General features: G+C 40.1%; 1 protein-coding gene across 7 annotated transcripts in view; it reads left to right on the top strand.

Moving 5' to 3' along the window:
* The window catches only part of MC4R (melanocortin 4 receptor), an 85,724-nt gene extending 74,059 nt beyond the window's left edge, over window positions 1–11,665 (top strand). For 4 of the 7 annotated variants that reach the window (XM_065667547.1, XM_065667546.1, XM_065667543.1 and 1 more), the window contains 3 exons: window positions 2,306–2,424; window positions 8,866–8,913; window positions 10,141–11,665. In XM_065667547.1, the coding sequence (XP_065523619.1) occupies window positions 2,356–2,424; window positions 8,866–8,913; window positions 10,141–11,220 (1,197 nt within the window). In that variant the 5' untranslated portion in view covers window positions 2,306–2,355 and the 3' untranslated portion in view covers window positions 11,221–11,665. Of the gene's footprint in view, window positions 1–2,305; window positions 2,425–8,865; window positions 8,914–9,828; window positions 9,998–10,078 lie in introns of those variants that run through there. The other 3 variants (XM_065667549.1, XM_065667545.1, XM_065667550.1) reach the window with 3 other exon arrangements.
* The last annotated feature ends 7,780 nt before the right edge of the window (window positions 11,666–19,445 follow it).

Raw genomic sequence — 19,445 nt, 5'->3', positions numbered from 1 at the left:
CCTTCCCAGGGTGATGAAAAATCATTTTGGCTGTTTGTTGAGTTTTTAATTTTATTTAATTTTTCTTTGATGTTCTTTACTTAATTTCTGAATTATTTTCATTTTTTTTTCTTTTGATACTTTTTTAGTTATTTGCAGCAATGCACAGTATCTTAAGGTGCAGGACACTGGTTTATGAGTATGTTTGTTCAGGCTAGCAGTCCCTGGAGGGAATCTTAGCTTGTTTTCTGTTCTCCTTCACTGAAAAGGAAATGTGACACACATTTAAATTGCCGTTGTTCCACTTGCATCCCATGTTTACAATTCTCTAGCTTGTTCTTGCACATCATTATGTGAGGAAAACTCACCTCTGTTGCTCGCACAGTATTGCAGTAAAATTCACTTGAGTAAAGGGCTAACTGAATAAGCCTGCCTGCAAGTCACTGGACATCCTAGTTTATGTGGCTGCAGAGACTGCCTTATTCATTGTAGAGTCTGCATATGGCATGTCAGGATCTTCTGGTACTCTCTGTTTCTCTGTTCTTCTAGAAAGTATTGGCTCCAGCAAAGGGTGTGGAAATCTTCCTACTATTCTAACCTCTTCTTCCCTGCTTACAGCAGCTGTCTATGGAAAGTGTAAGCAAACTGGGTCTCACAGACAAGCAAAAATATCCCTGTTTTTTTTTTTTGTTTTGTTTTACAGACTTTATTTTTAATTCCCCAATCCCTGCTATATAACTAGAAGGTTGTCTTCACCTGTTTCAAGTAGAAACTCTTGGATAGCCTAAACACATTTGTCTCCCTTCCACCTACAAACTTCAAGATCTCTTTCGATGATTTTTGGGTCCAAGACCAAAATCAAAGAGAAAAACCCTAACAATGCAATGTTTGTTTGGACACAGCATCCACTACCACTACCATGGCTATTCCTGTTCAACAATCAAGAGTTTCAATTAACCCTCTAATCTCTCAATTAAACATTTAGCTTCAACAAAATAGCACAAAGGCAGTACAAAGACAGACATTACTAATATATAAAAGGATTTCATGTCTAACTTGATGCCTCTGGGGATTTTCTTGGTCAGGTCTTGAAGATGATGTACTTTCACTAGCAGTTCTCTAGAAAAAAGATTGCCTTTGAGCCCTTATCAATCTTTAATCCACTTTTAGAAGTTAGACCTCCACCAGTGCTATCTATTCCATTGAAGAAAAAGCATCTTCTAGCCCAGGTTGATATCCCAGCCATCCTGCTCTGCACCATTTCATGACAAGGTGGGTGATTCATGTGGCTGCCTCCTCTCCCTCCTTTTTCTAACAACCTTAGAATATGGAGTTTTGAACACCAAAAAGGCAAGAACTACTCTATTTAATTTCTTGCACTGCTCTTATATAGCCATTCACCCTTTTCTTTCCTTGAAAGCTTGCTATGACAAAAAATTATCAGCCTGTCACAGGCAGCCATAAAATCTGTACCCAAGCAGTAGGGAGGGAAAGGATTCATAGTTCATGCTTCCTCATCCTAAAAAGAAAAGAAAGGAGGCCCTTCCTGAGTTTAATAAAAATGGCCCTTCACTGGAAGTTCTGAGTAATGAACTAGCATAGATCACCTCTGCTATTCAAAAAAGGAACTGATTCATGCCCTTGCATTTTCTAAGATGGCTTTTTCTTAAGAGCTTTGGAAATAAAATGTCTCTGCTTTCCAGTGGGTTAGCTTCATTATCAATACAGTCATTCATTATCTAATTCAGTCATTTTTAAGTATCAGAGGTCTCCAAGAGAGTACCAGGTGATGCAGCAGTTGCCACAAGATGAAATGGGGTAATCTTGTCACCATATGTTAATGACTGAGGTAAAGAGTTTGTCAAGAAACCAGATCACTGCAGACACACTATAGCTCTTCAAAAGTCTAGATATTTTGTATTTTCCTTTTCTGCATGCATTCTTAGAAAAAAAATGACCATTTTGGATTGTATGTCAATGAAGATGCACTTACCTCAAGACAGCGCCCTCGGGCTGCTCCTTTAGTCTAACCTTATCCTAACACCACTGCTGGCTAACTCTTTTGATATGTGACTTGGTGCCTCTATGTCTTATACCACACTATGACTCCAGTATTTCTAATTGTTTTCAAACAATTTAATTCCTATGGAAAAAAAAAAAACAAGTCAAAAGGAGATTAAGCGCTCCCTATAGAACTGGTAGACTCTGCCCAGGATTTGTCCAATACCTCTGCTAAAAAACTGTGTTTTGAGGGGCTACCAAAATGGGTGGAACCCATGAATGTCAACTATGCAGCTACATAACTGGAAACCATTTGTGTTAACAGACCACAAGCTTCTTTGGACTTTCTTGAGAAGAGTAGCTCCTACCTTCTGTATGTGGAATTACATGAGAGAGCACAAGGCAATACAGAATATGACTGCACCGTATGGAGCTGGGATAGAGGTGAGGTTTATGTTCTTATGTATATGTGTGTGTGTATGTGTGTGTGAAGAGCATTCAGGAAGGGTTAAAATAATCTCATTTTCAGTAACTGTATATATGTAAGCCCCTCCAGACATAAAGTACGTATCTTTAACACCAGCTGCTATGCACACAACTCTCTCTAAAGCTACTAAAGTAATGATGTCATGGTAACAGTGGTAGCCTAGTAATTTGTGCAATTGTCATATGCACAAAATGCATAATCAGATAATCAATGTATAAGTGAAACAATACAAGGAATTTGGAATTTGGTATAGAACTAAAGACTGTCATTCTTATAGCCACAGACATTAAACACTAACCAGTTGCATGCAAACATAATCCCCATAACTGTAAACCATTGGGAGTGTAAATTTACAATACTGAATTTTAAATGCTGGGTTACTTGGAGTTTATTTTGGAGCAAATGAACTGTACTTCCTTAATATACTTTTTCTGCATCAAGTTGCTATCAGACTATGATTTCTGTAGGAGTAATATTTCCTCTTCTTTTATCACACATGTTCAGAATTAACTGCATGTCATCACCCCCCACACCTGAATCATCCAAGGATTTCAGCCCAAAAACTCTGTAGGCACAAGCTTTTTACAGCATGTGCCATCCAGCACTATTAGACTGTGCACACACTCACCACAGCTGTTGATATCTTCCCTAACTCAGACAATAAATAATACCAATTTACAGAGGGTCCTTCATAAATGAATTTCAAACCTGCTTGTCTTTCTCCATGTATACACCAATCACTTTACAGTATGAGCTGAGGAAGTGGCCACGTGACTTTTCCATTAGAATAACAATCACCCCCAGAGGTGAACTAGAAGCTAGTTAGTAACTTTCCACCACATGTAAGTTATATCTTCACTGTGAGGACTTTTCTGAAAGACTGAAGTGACTTGGTATCGTCCAAACCAGCTGCTTTTTTTGCCATGACGGCTGGTTTTTTTCCAACCTTGGACTGTCACTAAATGATGATCTGTCAGTTTTTCTGCCTTGGTTCTGTATTCCTTATTCAACTATAATGAGACATACCATTTTTCAAGCTTTCATAGTTAGACAGCTGGACTGACTAGATTATTTTCTCTCCTAGAATAAAATGCCACTGCAACTCTCACACAGAAAAACATGGAATATCATTATGGCAGAAAACTGGATATGATATAGTGGAAAAGTGAAGATCATTCTAAACTACATAACTCCATAATATAAAATGATCTCATGACCAAAAGTGAAAGAATCAAGGGTAGTGCTGAAAAGTAATCTGGGAACATATAGTGAGTGAAGAAAAATGTGTAATTATTAGAAGCATTTCTTCTGCTCTATTAATACATAAAGGTCATGAACAAAAGAAATGCCAGGTTAAGAGCTCTTTTTTCTTTCTTTTTTTTTTTTTTTGGCATAGAAAAACCACAGAAATCGTAAATTCAGGATTACATTTTTTTTCTTGTTTGCTGATCTGGGTGATGACAATGTTTAATTTGTACTTAATCCTGCATGCTGCTGTATGTCTTTGGATAGCTATTTGGAGAGGGATATTAACACTAGGGAGATTGTGGAGTCATTTGGACAAAGTGCTTCAGATGAGTCTGAACAGACAAGGAAGTAAATCTACGAGCAAGTAAAAGAAAATTGACTGGGAGGGAGGGAATGGGGGAGAAAAGACAACAGGTGATTGTTGCATTGACTGTAAATTAATGATCTCCATGATCACAACGGCGATCACCTAAAATAGAAATGTGAATGGATTTAAGCTGTTAAGTGCTTAAACCCTCTGTGCTCCTCATGCCATTTTAATGGAAAACATTCTGGTCCTGCACATTTATAGTATCTTCAAATTAGTGCAACTGTATCATTTGCCAGCAGAATATACATTTCTGTACTTTCAGAGACAGATTGGCTGGAGTCCTCTTGCTCTTTTAACTAACAAACCTGAGGAAAAGAGGCAAGCTACAGAGACTCCTGCTCTCAAAACTGAAGCTCCTTGACTGAAAAACTGTTCTCACCTGAAGTTAGAAAGGTTAAAATCAAGTTACAAAAAGTTACAGGGTAATCAGCTCTCCAAAATAAAAGGCTAGACAAAAATATATTGGGCCAGTTTTCCACTGATCATTGTTTTCATTTGCATGTCACAGGTGAGTTGAAAACTGCTTGGACTGATGTTCTCAAAAGGTAGTGATGGACACTGGGCAACAGTTCAGCTAATAGCTGGTGTCATGGCTTAACCCCAGCTGGCAACTAAACATCACTACTCACTCACTCCCCCCCTGTGAGACAGGGGAGAGAATCGGAAGGGTAAAAGTGAGAAAACTCATCGGTTGAGATAAAGAAAATTTAGTGCATACAACAAAAGCTGCACACACAATCAAAGCAATACAAGGAATTCATTCACCACTTCCCACTTGAAGCAATCTCCAGGAAAGCAGGGCTCCATTGATTGAGGAGAATGTTTACAAACACCATTACACTGAACATCCCCCCTTTCCTTCTTCTCCCCCAGCTTTTAATTGCTGAGCATGGCATCATATGGTCTGGAATATCCAGACTGACTTTGGTCAGTTGGGGTCAGCTGTCCCAGTTGTGTCCCCTCCCAACTTCTTGTGCATCCCTAGCCTACTCACTGTTGTGGCTGGGTGACGGGGAGAAAATGCTTTGACACTGTGAAAGCACTGAACAGCTCTAACTGTACTAACATATAACATCCCTTTGTTATGAACACTGTTTTCAGCACAAATCCAAAACACAGCCTCATACTAGCTACCATGAAGAAAATCCTAACCAAAACCAGCACATCTGGAAATAAATTGAGTACCCTCTGGCCTCTCCTGGGAGTGATTGTTCCATATCTTCATCACTAACAGGGAGGTTGATAAAGAATGTACCATCCACAAATTTGCAGATTGTAGTAAGTTGAGAGGATGAATGTGGACACACTAAACAGCAGAGATTTGATCCAGAGGGATGCTGGGAGCAATGAGTATAGGGCCAACAGAATATTTATGAAGGTGAACAAGAATTACAAAGTTCTTTGCATGTGTGGAACAGCCCCATGCATCACTACACAACAGGCACTGACTGCTTGAGTAGCAGTGTTACTGAGAAGGACAGCAAAGGGGTTACATTGGATGTCAACTTGAGTATAAGAAATAATTTTCCAAATTAGAAAAAGTGCAGCTGACAGATTGAAGTATGTTATATTATCCCCACTACTTGCCATGAACAAGGCTGTACCTGGAACAGTGTTCAACTTTGGGACCCTGCAGTTCAAGAGAGAAGTGGAGAAAGTGAGGATGGTTCATTGAAGGGCTGTCATCATGGGCAGGAGTTTAGGTTGTGTCACCAAGCCACAACCTGTGACTGATGCTTTTTCTTATATTCCCTGGCACTACCAAGAGGAGCTTGGCCCTATAAGTTTTGTACCTTCTTTTCCATTAGCTATTAAATTTGAATAATCTATTGGATCACCCTTTAGCCTTCTCTTCAACAACCTTTACCAGCGCAGCTTCCTCTGCCTCTTCTGTAGGGTGTGTAAAATAGGTTTTTTTGATTCAGATTAGGAAAAGCTTTTTAACTGGGAAAGCAATGCAGAACAGGAACAGGTTATCCAGGGAGGTTGTGGGATCTCCTGTTTTGGAAGTTTTCAAGACTTGGATAGACAAAGCCACAGCTGATCTAATCCAGTATTGGTGGTAATCCAATTCAAAGCAGAGGCTGGATGAGGTGACTTCCAGAAGTCTAATACAACCAACATTTCTGTGACTCTGAGTAGAAGCTTGACTCCACAATTTATTCTTGATTGACTAATAACCCCACCGATTCATTATGTCATCTTAGAACATGTTTGTACAAGCACAAAGAATAGTAATTTGTTTGGTCTCCAATCATATTTTTGCCTGTGAAGTAACATTACACAGAAAGATCTCAAATTCTATACTACAGAACTAGTGACCTTTTCCTGTGTGGATTTTCTTATCTATCTATCTGCAATAGACATTACTTTTTGCTTCACCCAACACTTCACACACACACAACTCTCAGGAATGACTGAATGTTAATAATCTGTTTCTTTGCCACCTCCTTCTACTATGCTTTTCACAACCCCTTCTGTTTTCACTGACAACTGTTGGAGTGGGGAATACCATCTCCCTGCTTGACCAATATAGGCATAGAATTCAAAGAGATCTCAGACTGTGCATTTGAGCCAGGAAGTGCCTGTGTTAACTCCCTCTACTTGTCTTTTTCTTCCATAGTAGACCTATACAGACTGCTTATGACTCTGCCTGTCTTCCTGTATCATTACTGGGACTTTATCTACTTATTATTGATTCCAGTGAATGCATTCTTCTGAGTTTCAAAAGCAACCATCAGAGAATAATTAGGCTCTTTAAATGTTGTGAGGTGTAGATAGCCAAACGCTATTTGGAGGATGGACACCCAGGAGTAGCTGTCGCTGGAAACAGAACATAGGACAAGAGGGAATTGTGTAGGAGGAATTTTTTTAATGGACAATTTTTTATGTTAAAAGGAGAGGCTGGTATAAAATCTTTGTAAATCTTTCATTTCTTCTAAGAGCTGGACCTCATATTTGCATATCATTCTTACCAGTTTATGATTTTCTGCAGCTAGAGCTGGTTTTCCATGGTGCTGAAAAGACTGCCAGCCGCCAGTTGTGAAAGAAATAATAGCTCAGGTTTTGCTTTTAAAATTTAAGAAACAGTTTAGGCAATGTATATTCGGCAATATTCCTGCTATCTATGGCTAAAAAGACTGAAATATTGACATATATTCAGGCATGAGAGAATTAGGATCCTTTAAATGATTTTAACATTATATGGTTTGATTTTTGTTAAGTGAGAGCCAGAGACATGTATCCATTTTCTTCCATAGAAGTATTTAGATGTACATATATCTTCTCTCATTTTAAAAAGTGCTCATATAACTTGTTCTACTTTCTAGTCAGAGAAGGCTAATAGTATACCACCTCTTCAGCTGAGTTGCTAAGCTACCATAAGTCTACTGCTTCCACTCATGTACTGTCATCCCACAAATATGAATGGCTAATACACCAAAACAAATTTGACCCAAGAATGCAGAGCATAAGTAAAATTTTTGAGGTGAGTGATGGCTGTGGGTAAGAAAGAAGTGTCCTTTTCTTTACTTGGTTATAACTGCTATTGCATTTTTATAACCACATCCAGAGAAAAACCAAACACAGAAAAGTATCTGGATAGCTTCTGGGTGAAGAGAAATAGTAAATGGAAAAATGGGGATGAGAACAGGGACAATGTGCAGAGAAAGGGAGAGGCAAAAGAGGGGTAGACAGACAGACAGACATCAGGAGCAAATAGGGCAGTATCCTCTGGAGGTAGTTTCTCTCTATTTCTGCCAGCTTCTCTTACCCTAGCTTCACCGAAGTAGGCAAAAGGGAGAGATCCCTGTGCCATGGCACTTCCAGCATGGAGGGGAGTTATGAAGGAAGGGACGCTGAGTGGCTGTTTCCCTGGCATGACTTGAAGATTGCACATTTCTGGCTGCAGGTGCAGAAAAATACTTTGTCTGGGAAGATGCTGCTTTCCCACATCAGTCTTCATATAAATTTTCTTACTGATCTCACATTATAGCTATGTCCTTAAGGGTTAGGCATGCAAGTCCTGTCTGTGGTAGAAGTTAATGTATATGGGCCCAGGGATCAGTAACTAGATAATAAATCTTTTTGGATCCTGGCTTACATTATGTCTTGATAGAAACGTAAATCTCACACTCTCAGTAGCAAGCTATTCCTTCATTGCAAGGATGCTGCTGGCGAATTATGTTTTCCAAGCTGATAAATATGGTATTTCCTGTGCTACAAGTTGTTTTATTTGCCCTAGATATTTATGTTTCAGCTTGATAAAGCAATCTGTCTGGGGAAAGGTCCAGAAATAATTGGCTGAGGCTTTTCTTCTCATATAGGTCTTTATAACCATAGATCTATAGCAAATCCAAATGTAAAAGGAAAATCACGATTCACCCTGGTACTGGGATGTTGAATATAGATAGCTGTGCTTCCACATACATGCCGTGTTCCTAATTGCTGTTCATCTTAAAATCAGCTAAGGCATAGAAGATTTAGAAAGTCTGAGAAGTTGAAGAAAATAGTCTCTTGCATCAGAAAGAGACTCCTCCACAGCCTTCCTCGTAGTTGACTGGGAGTGTTCATTGAAACAACTTCCTTGCAAACATTACTCTCAGGTGTAATGACTGACTTTCCTATAGCTTCCATACCTTTAAAATGCACTGGTACTTTAGGCTTCGCTCAGTAAATTTGTTTTTCAATCCTCAATTGCAATGTTTGAAGAGGAAACAGTAGAGTAACTTTTGTCCCTGTCTTTTCATATTCATTTGGCATTCTCTTCCTCCTTCTCAAGGGCTTTCCCTGGAATACTGCACACAAGCTGCCTTTCAGCTCATGCCAGGTAAGCACAAGGACATCCCTCTGGGTGGATTTTTTCAGGGGTTTATTGATGCTTTCGTGTCATTTCCATTGGATGAGCCCCATTTCTTACAGAATGTGAGTTTGTCTCCCTTTGCTTTCCTTCATCTGCTCTAAATACTGACTTTTCTTTTTCTGCCCAACATCCTAATTCCTGATGGCAAAAGGGCTTCTGCAATTAGCTGCATCATCTTTTCATTCCTGGAAATAAGACAATGAAGAAGGCTGTTATCTAGGGAAAACTCCTTTCTTAAGACAGTTTATGAAGCCATTTGTGACTTTGGCTCCTTTCTGGTTTTGGTCCTTACATAGTCTCAATTTCTTTAAAATTATAAGAAGCTTAGAGAGTATAATGCAACCTTGTAACAACACATCTTGCAAATGACAACTAAGGCACAGGAAAGTTAGCAATGCAAAGCTGATCTGGGAGAAGGAACTGAGAGGAAATAAGTATTCTCTTGCTTCCTTGTCTTTCAAGGCAGAGCAGCTATGTGCCCCAGAAGGGGCAGGAGTAAATCACAGTCTGAAAAATAAAAAGTCATCAGTTCAGCTGCAGGAATTCAGTAAGATTGCTAGTGCAGTCCTGTATTATTGCTAACTAAAAGTCAGTATTAAAACACTATTCGGATAAGTTAAAGAGAAATTAATCTCCTGCAGCCCCTCTGCTTTCCTGCAGCTGCTGGTAGCTCAAGCTGCATCCAAATCTACTGTGCTGTGTGATGTTTCAGAGGTTCGCAGAATCAGAAGCCCCTCCGCTTTCTGCGGCTCTGGAGCCTGATTGGCTAGAAGGCAAAGCAGAGGCGGGGAGTGGCCCCGACTATTTTTCTCCTCCACACACCATAAAACAGGCAGCTGGCATGCACTGTCTGACAGTGAGACCAGTGCCTGCAGTTTGAAATTAGTTTCTGCTTTGCAGCTGTCACTTGGGCATTTTATGTTTGCCTCTCTTAATGGAAGGGAACAAAAAAGTCTTGCAGCTTACCAGTGAACTAAACGGGATCTAACCATAGGGAAGAATCTGATGCAAAATAACAGACTGTTGGGACTCTGTGACATAGATCACCAAGGTAAATGTGATGATGATTAGAAACTGCATCTGTGAGAGAGTAAATCAGAATTTCTGTTTTTGAAACCTTATTTTGCAACAGCAGTCAAAGTCTTCTGAATTGCTGCCTGCCTCGGTGCTAGCTATTTTCCTTTTCTTCCCAAGCTGAAAAGGCAAAGAAGCTTTTCAGAGGAATGCAAAAGGACCAGGAGTTTTCAAAGCAGGAAGCTGAAAGGAGATCTCCATAAGATGAATTCCACCCAGCACCGTGGGACACTCCAGCCTCTCCATTTCTGGAACCACAGCTATGGACTGCATGGAAGTGCCAGCGAGCTGAATGGAAAGGGCCATTCCTCAGGAGGCTGCTATGAGCAACTCTTTGTATCCCCTGAAGTGTTTGTGACTCTGGGCATCATCAGCTTGCTGGAGAATGTCTTGGTCATTGTCGCGATAGCCAAGAACAAGAACCTCCACTCACCCATGTACTTCTTCATCTGTAGCTTGGCAGTTGCTGATATGCTAGTGAGTGTATCTAATGGATCAGAAACTATTGTCATCACGCTGCTAAACAATACAGACACAGATGCACAGAGCTTTACTATAAACATTGACAATGTTATTGACTCAGTGATTTGCAGTTCCTTGCTTGCATCAATTTGCAGTCTTCTGTCAATAGCAGTGGACAGGTACTTTACTATCTTTTATGCCCTCCAGTACCATAATATCATGACGGTGAAGCGCGTAGGGGTCATCATCACATGCATATGGGCTGCTTGCACAGTCTCAGGCATTTTGTTTATCATTTACTCCGACAGCAGTGTTGTCATCATCTGCCTTATTAGCATGTTCTTCACTATGCTCATTCTCATGGCATCCCTCTATGTCCACATGTTTATGATGGCTCGGACACATATCAAAAAGATTGCTGTTCTTCCAGGGACTGGCCCTATTCGCCAAGGGGCCAACATGAAAGGGGCCATCACTCTCACCATCCTGATTGGAGTTTTTGTTGTGTGCTGGGCTCCATTTTTCCTGCATCTGATTTTCTACATCTCCTGCCCCTACAACCCTTACTGTGTGTGCTTCATGTCCCACTTTAACTTCTACCTCATCCTCATCATGTGCAATTCCATCATCGATCCACTTATCTATGCATTCCGGAGTCAGGAGCTCAGGAAAACATTCAAGGAGATTATATGCTGCTGTAGCCTGAGAGGGCTTTGTGATTTTCCTGGTAAATATTAAACTAGGTGGATATGTTACTGTGTATACAACATGCAGCAAGACTTGCAAGCCTTTGGATCAATTTTGGTTTAAATCTTGAAGAGTGAGCACTACTTTCTGTCCCCCATCCCTCTCATGCTTGTATCCTATGCACGTGTAATTCATATTTCTGTACAATGTTTGTGTTATCTAGAGTTCATGATTTATTTGGCTGGAAAGTAGCACTTCATACAAGTTTGTAAGTAAGCAAATAAATGTAATGATGAATGTGAAATATTAACAAACATGATCATCTGTCTGTTCCAACTGCTGACAAAATAACTAACTTGCCTGACTTACAGTACATATTGACTGATACTGTTCTTATTCTATTGAAGTAATTATAGCTATCCATTACATTATGCACAGCTTAAAATAGAGCATATGCTTCTCTGTTAGTTGATTAGAGGTTCTCTGGAATCAGAAAGCAGATTTTTCATAAAGGTTGTTGCAGCCGATGAGTTGTATTCATTTATTTTGAACTTTTTTCCTCCTACTCCACAAGCAGCAATTCTGTTCTTTGTTACAGTTATTGCCTACAACAACAAGATTTTTCAAACGCCTGCTATACAGACAATTGAATGCTTGAGGTTTGGGTTGTTTTATTTTTTTTCAAGATGATGACTGAGAGTACCTTTTGCAAAGTTGAAATTGCTCCCTGGAGCATCAGTTAGCCATGGATTTATTTTCTAGACTGGCATCGAAGTAGACCAGCACCGAAGTAGACCAGCACCCTCCATTCAGCCTGAAGCAGGTACAGTATTAACATTCACAGTGCCATCATCAATGTAAAGATTCACCAAGAGATTTACCTGATGTAAACGAAGAAGGAATTCAGTTTAAACATTCAGTTCTTTCTTGGTGTTAGATGCTGGGTGCTGTGAGCAAGAAGGGCTCTCTTCTTCAGAAGAAAATATATCTTAATTAGAAACAAACTGTCCTCTGTTCTGAAGTGTGGTGTTAGCTGATGGGATCCACTGCCAGGTTCCTTACAAAGAACTCAGGTCGTGTTAATTTGTCCTAAGCACCTCAGGTGCATATGGGCTGTGCGAGGGCAATGTCATCACATGGAAGGGATGTGGCTGGTGAGTCTGTAAAGCCCTTCTCTGTATCTGGCAGCCCCCTGTGTTACTACTGTTTGAAGTCAATTCACTTTTTCAGGTGTCTAATTTATGTGCTCCATTTCAGTCTGAAATGCTACTCTCTCTTCACAGATTATAACAAGGACCTCAGGTCTCTAATTTTAGCACCTTTGCAGGTGTATAAAAACACTGTGAAAACTGTTAGAAGACCCAGAAAATTCTAATTAAAATGTCAAAATTAAATTTAAAGAATAATTTAGGCTTTAATATTCGATACCTGATTTTGCCAACGTGAGTAGTGAATTAAGTGATTATATTAAATAGAAAGTGAAATATTAATTTTCTTGGAAATGGCTTGTTACCTCAAGCTGCTTGTGCCTTTAAAAAAAGACATACAATGAAGAGCCTGATGTCTGCTTCCTGGTATTCTCCTCCAGATAGAAACTGATCTTTCAATGGTGGTTAACTTTTCAGGCTATCATAAAACTGTGACAACATTTGGTCTTCTGTCAAAGAGTATGTCCTGGGTTCAGCAGTAGCAGTCATTTTTCTCCTTCTTAGTAGCCGGTGCAGTGCTGTGTTTTTGACTTTCAGCCTGGGAACAGAGCTGATAACACCGATGTTCTTAGTTGCTGCTCAGTAATGCTTACTCTTACCAAGGACTTTGTGAGTCTCATGCTCTGCCAGGGAGGACGGGAAGCTGGGAGGAAGCAGGGACAGGACACCTGACCCAAACTAGCCAAAGACGTATTCCATACAACAGCACATCATGCCCAGTATATAAACTGGGGGCAGTTACCCGGAAGGGCTAGATCACTGCTTGGGTCGGGATGGGTATTGGTTAGTGGGTGGTGAGCAGTTGTATTCTCTTCCTTTGTTATTTCCCTTATTTTTATTTCAGCGTTGTTCCCAGGATGAAAGTCAAAACCACAACACTGCACCAGCTACTAAGAAGGAGAAAAACGACTGCTACTGCTGAACCCAGGACAGAGCATGAAGGTGGGTCCTGGTATCTTTAACTCCAATTTACTTACAGGGAGAATAAGAAGGTCATTTGACTTTGTGCATCAAAGTTCCTTGGTAGGCCAGCAGCAGAGACGTCAGGTCTCCTATACCCTTGAGCCACCCCATTCACCACACTTCTTGCAACAAACACTGTTACATTCTCTCAGCTTTAGTAAATGATACTGCCACATCACAGGGTTGCAGTATGGAAGAGGTTGAAACATACCTATTACTTTAACTCCACTTATTTTCTTCTGGAGGAAACTATAAACATTTCAATAACACATTCCTGCCTGGTTCCACTAGGTGAAGAATAAAAAAAGTCAAAGAAGGAGGATTAAAGCTCAAGGGGGGGGGGGGGGGGGGAAATATGTATTTAAATTGATACTCTATCAAAAAATCCAGTGGACGCTATTGAAGGCCTTTCCCTCTCTCACAGAGGGAGATGGGACATGATGCAAAAATACTCTGTCAATAATGCAAGAAATTGCTGATGCCAGTTTGAACAAGACACAAATCTCACTTGGTCTTTGTTTTGCCTCACTTTCTATACCTATTATGTGACTGTAAATTCTGATATTTGGCTCCGATAGTCCCTTTGTAGTCTATGGATGTAGACAGAATCCAGTGGAAAGTGACATAAGAGCAAAATACTACCTTAGGTCCTTTGAACATTATCTTGAAAGTCTCTTTTTCTCCCCTTAAGCTGTATAAGGACCAAACACTTAATTTAAACACATCTGAATTCTGAAGAGGCTGTGTTTCCATAAATTACTTCCTGAACACCCAGTTGATTCTTAAAACTAACAATTTCAATTCTTTTTGCAACCCAAGGGGAAGAGAAATAATAATTAATTTGTTTCAATGGTTTCCATGTAGTTTCCAAAAACGGTGTGTCTGTCTTTTGCATTTATTTGGACAAAGACTAGCCAAGACAGTTGTGACCCCATTAAGCTCTAAATTTAATTTAGAAATCTAATTTTTAAAAATAGCATATTCCAGATTTTTAGCAGCTCTGAGCCTGCTTAGCAGCTCATATGCATTTATTGTATAAAGCTAAATAAAATTGAGTATATACGCATACATTTTAAAATGGAGTTTGTTATTAAAGAGGACTTTTTCATTTCATGGTATTATATTCTACAGCATGATTTATTGAAATTGATGGCAAACCTCCTACATAGATAATTTTCCTGTTCTCAAATACTCTGTTCCTTCTGAGTAACAGGATCAGTTTCTGTTTGCCTATAGCTCTCGCAGCTTTCCAGCAGAGAGCCATAGAAATTGGTACTCTGGGAGACAAATAAGTTCATCTAGCTTGCTGGAGAGTGGGGACATTGGAGCGGTTTTTTCCACACTCAATTTGCTGCAGCTTTGTTCTTCTATTTGAAAATCTAAGAAAATGAGTTTTTCCTTCTTTAAGTATCTGAGATCTAAGCACTTTAGCACTTAGCATTTTAGTCATGCTATGTAACCATGGTGTGTTCCCCTGCATCTGCACTTTACACATGTAAGGATTTACATTTTTGCTTCTGCTGGAGAAAAGGGGCTAATGGCTTTGCTCAGGCTCCTAGAGGCAGTCTTTGCTTGAGCTGGGAATTCATAGTAGAGTTCACTCTTTCCCAACAACTAGCTGTAATATAACACACAAAACTGTTGAAGCAAATGTCTTTCTTCAAGAGGGGCATTTCTTTATCTTTTAACTAGTTTTTGAACAAAGCAAAGGACTCAAAAAAGCACTTAGGAGGCTATAGTTGGTCTCAGTATAATGGATTTTGAATGAAGATCCAAGATCCTTCTTACAACCGAAACACGTCATCTGGAATCAAGGAGAAATGCACTGATAAGACTGTTGAATGCACAGCAACAATGTCTTCAGTTATGCCTTTAATAGATCTGCAGAGTACACTTTCTAAAATGACTGTGTTGTTGTTGTTAAACTGATCCTATTACACAACGTGGTCACTGGGGCTTCTTTATTCTCAAGCTGAATTCTGATGAAGAACTTTGGTCCTAATGTTACTTGTAACGCATTATATTGGCTTACAGGCTTGAATAAAATTGCAGTCTCAATCGCAATGGAAGGAGCTCTCAGAAAACGTACCTTTAGGGATGAAATCTTCATTGTTTGCCCAGAAATTACTTCATATTTAAAATCAATATTCTGATCCCTTCAATTACGTTTCAAGTATCCTATGATTTCTTCTTTGGATGAAATACTTCTTTCATGGACACTTCACATGTCACAGGAACTGTCTACTGTTAATACAGATACTGTCAGGTAAGCCAGGTTACGAATTGACCCGGCTGGGCTTTTTCCTTGTTTCAAATGGTTCTGTTGTCCTATGTGTTTTTCCTGGTTTTGCACATTCTGTTCATAGAAGGAGACATTCTCGGAACTGTGCATTCAAAATCATCTTCGAGTTCATAATGTATTCATCAGTTGCTCTTTTATCTATTTGTTCCTTTGCAAACACTGTTAATTTGTTTCAGTTTTCTCGTTCACACTTGGCGTATTTCTGTATTTCTGTATTTCTAGTCTGCCATGAATCCGAGTTCCCTAAATCATCCCCTGCCTGTGCGATGGGCTTGCCTTTGGCCAACAGCAAAATCCCCACTCAGCTGCTTGCTCATTCCCCACTTCACTGGGATGAGGGGAGGAAATAGGAAGAATAGGTATGAGAAAACTTTGGGGTCTTGATGAAAAGAGGGATACTGCTTACCAGTTACTATCACAGGTGAAACAGACTTGATTTATGGCAAATTAAAATAATTACTGATTCAGCTAGTGAAAAACAAAACCAACCAACTAAAATAACAACTTTCCCCCTGCCCCCTCAGCCCAGTTTCAACTTCACTTTTTCATTCCTGACTCATTTACCTCCTCTCACCCAAGCAGACCAGGAGGATGGGCAATGTGGGGCTGCCACCAACCCACAACAGCTCCTCTTTGCCGCTCCTTCCTCCTCACACTCCTCTGCTTCAGCATGGGGTCCTCTCAGTTGCTGCAGTCCTTCAGGATAAACCTGCTCCAGCGTGGCCTCTCCCTGGGCTACAGCTTCCTCCAGCGCACTTCCACCCTCCCGGTGCCGCAGGGGCATCTCTGCCGGGCGCCCGGAGCCCCTCCTGCCCTGCTCCCGCTCTGCCCTCGGGGCTCGCAGGGCTGTCTCTCACCCGGTTCCCCTCAGCCCTGGCTGCCGGGCACCGTTTGCCCTTCCTTACCCAGGCTTTCCCCGAGGCTCCCGCCCGTGGCTGGGGGACTCAGCTCTGCCCTGCGGTGGGGCCGCTGGAGGCGCCTGGGACCGGCTGTGTCCGGCCCCGGGCGGCGCCGGCCGCTGCGCACAGCAGACAGCATATGAGCACCTGCACCCGGTACAAGAGGGCACGCAACGACATTGTAAGCACCATTTCAGGTGACGTTCCGTTGCTCTATACATTTTAGTTCAATTCCACAGAAAACTCCTCACCTAAATTACTTCCCTTTTTCATGTCCACAGCTTTGAAGTGTCTCCTTTGGATTTTTACCTCCTGTGATGAACTAATCAACCCGAAAATGTTCTCCTCTTTCGCTCTTTCCTGCTGAAGAGCTCTCACTTTAGAGCTTCAAAATCTGTTATTAGCTTCTGAATTAATGACTTTGAACTTCGTACTGTTGAATCCCATCCTATTCCTATTATTTCAATCCTCAGAATGATCCGCTTTCACTAACTGATTTTCAGATAGTTCTTTCTGCAGAAACTGCGGTGAGCTTTTTACCACTGACATCTGATCCCAGCACATCCTTCTTGACACAGCCCTGAGGGACCCACAGACCCTGCAGCCTCTGGTGGCGATGTAAGCAGGGATACATCGTAAATCTTACATATGTTGTGCCATGCATCAATAAAAAGTATTATCTGTAAGTTTCCAGGTGGCAAAAACAAACTTGGAAATCATATAGGTGTGCAATTTGCCATGCTTAACTATTTTTGAAACAAACATATTATGGCTTGTTAGAGCTTTATTCTCTGTAAAGGGCAGTGGGGGAGTAAACCAACGAAGTCCAAATACATCTAGAGCCAGTATCAGCAGAGTGTAAACAAAACGTTTTATTCATGCAATAATCTGCAGCAACCATTTTGAAGAGCAGAGGAATTAAATGATATTATGAAGATAATATTTGCTATAAAAATATCTTCTCTTGAGATAACATCTGTGTGGTTCTGAGATTTCTTCTTATGCTAGCACAGGTCATGCAGAGTTCAACTTACACCTCACAAGTACATAAAAAGATCTAGCACACTTTCTAAAGTTGTATTTAGTACAGCCTGAAAGGTGGTGTATTAAAAAAAAAAACCAACAATCAGACTTGGCTTGCAACTTGAAAGTGGAGAGAAAAGAAGGGGTCTGAAATAATAATAATACAAAATTAAATTGCTGCTACTGGGGTAATTGCTTTCTACACTTTCCCAATTTTGGCTGGGCCAAGGGAGTTTGAAAGCTTTCTGGAAAGCAGGAATCTAGACATAGATTTAACTGCCTCTGCATAAGCATGCTAAGTTATGATTGACTAGTGTGATTTTGCATTAAAGCGTTGAAAGTCATCTTACAGTGTGTGCCATAAATTATCACTGATGCTTCTAATTATCTTGATACACACACAGGAAAACTGAAAAAAAACCCAAAAAAACACACAACTGGCTGAGAATGAAGACAAACACAAATAAGTTGTGTTTGGTAGAAATAAATCTTCATTTATTATCCTGAAGTTTTTACCAGGGGGATGAGGTGGATGTAATTTCTTTCTTATGATTATTGTCTTCAGTTTCACTCATGGAAATGCAATGCTCACAAGTAATACAGGGAGCCTAATTTGCCCCTCTGAGGCAAAGGTGCTGGTTCTCAGTAAGAATTGCCTCCAGATCGAGTTGGATAGTATTCCATGCAGTATCGCAGTATCATATATCACTGTTTATTAGTGAACTGTGTATCAGTGCACACCAGCATTGCTCAATTTGGGACTATTCATCACAAACTGTCCAAGGTAAAGGATTGAGATAATGAATCCTTGAAAGGTCAGCTGAAGCAAGATATGACCTATCTCCATTTCTTTTCAAACAACTCCTCTCACACTTGAAGATCTGCTGGCACATCAGGAATGTAATATACAACAGCCAGGCAATTTACCTATGGATTTGGAATGTAAATTTGGTTCTGGCCTCATGGAGGATCTATCTCTGTGAAGCTTCCATCATTTCTACAGGAAATCACATATTTGTCACTATCTTGCTGGAACCTGGTGACTCAGACTGTTCCCTTCCCTGAAAGCAAAAGAGAGCGCTTGGCTGGCTCAGGAGGATGGGACGCTGACCAAAACTCAGAGGCAAAATCTCAGTAATTTAGTTTGACATGAGTTCAAGTTATATGCTAAAGTTTCATCGTCTTACAGGCCTTCCTATGGGCCATGTTTGAAATATATTTTTATGCCAGTAATATCAGAGCTACTGTCCCAGTAAGAGCTTGGTCAGTAGTAAGATATATGCACTAAAATAAGTAGGTTTTGCACACTGTATGCATATCATAAAAAAAAAAAAAAACAAATTTAGCCAAATTTAACAATTGTAGCCATACTAAAAATTTTTAGCCAAATTTTACTGAAGTTTTTACTTCTGAATATGAGCCAGAGGAAACTTAACATCTCTGATTTTGGATGCTGCAAAGTTAGGCTCCTTTGTGTATCCAAACATTCTGAATACTCAAATGTCCTATGGGTATCCAAATATTGTGTTCACTTTATGAAATCTCAGTTATCTCTGCCACATGTGGTGCCTTAGTTGTCAAATACAGAATTATAAAATGGTGCACCATCTGATACATTCCGAGCTTTGTAGAGTCCCTTCATCACAGCTATTTTAGCTCTGAAAGAAATGTGATTATTGTGTAGAACTGAAATGGCCATGATGCTTTACACCATACAAATTGACTGCATATAGATATTGAAAAACAAGACCATGGACACTAATAGGACTAGGAGTTAATTTTTTCCTTTATATAAATTTATTTTTTTTTTTATTTGTCTGTGGGAGTAAAATCAATGAAGTGAATAAGATGCTGTCTTATTAAATGAAATTTAGTTAGAAA

The sequence above is a fragment of the Lathamus discolor genome, chromosome 2 (assembly GCF_037157495.1).
Source record: "Lathamus discolor isolate bLatDis1 chromosome 2, bLatDis1.hap1, whole genome shotgun sequence".
Lineage (NCBI taxonomy): Eukaryota > Metazoa > Chordata > Aves > Psittaciformes > Psittacidae > Lathamus > Lathamus discolor.
The sequence above is the reverse complement of the archived record's forward strand: the minus strand, read 5'-3'. Positions and strand labels throughout refer to the sequence as shown.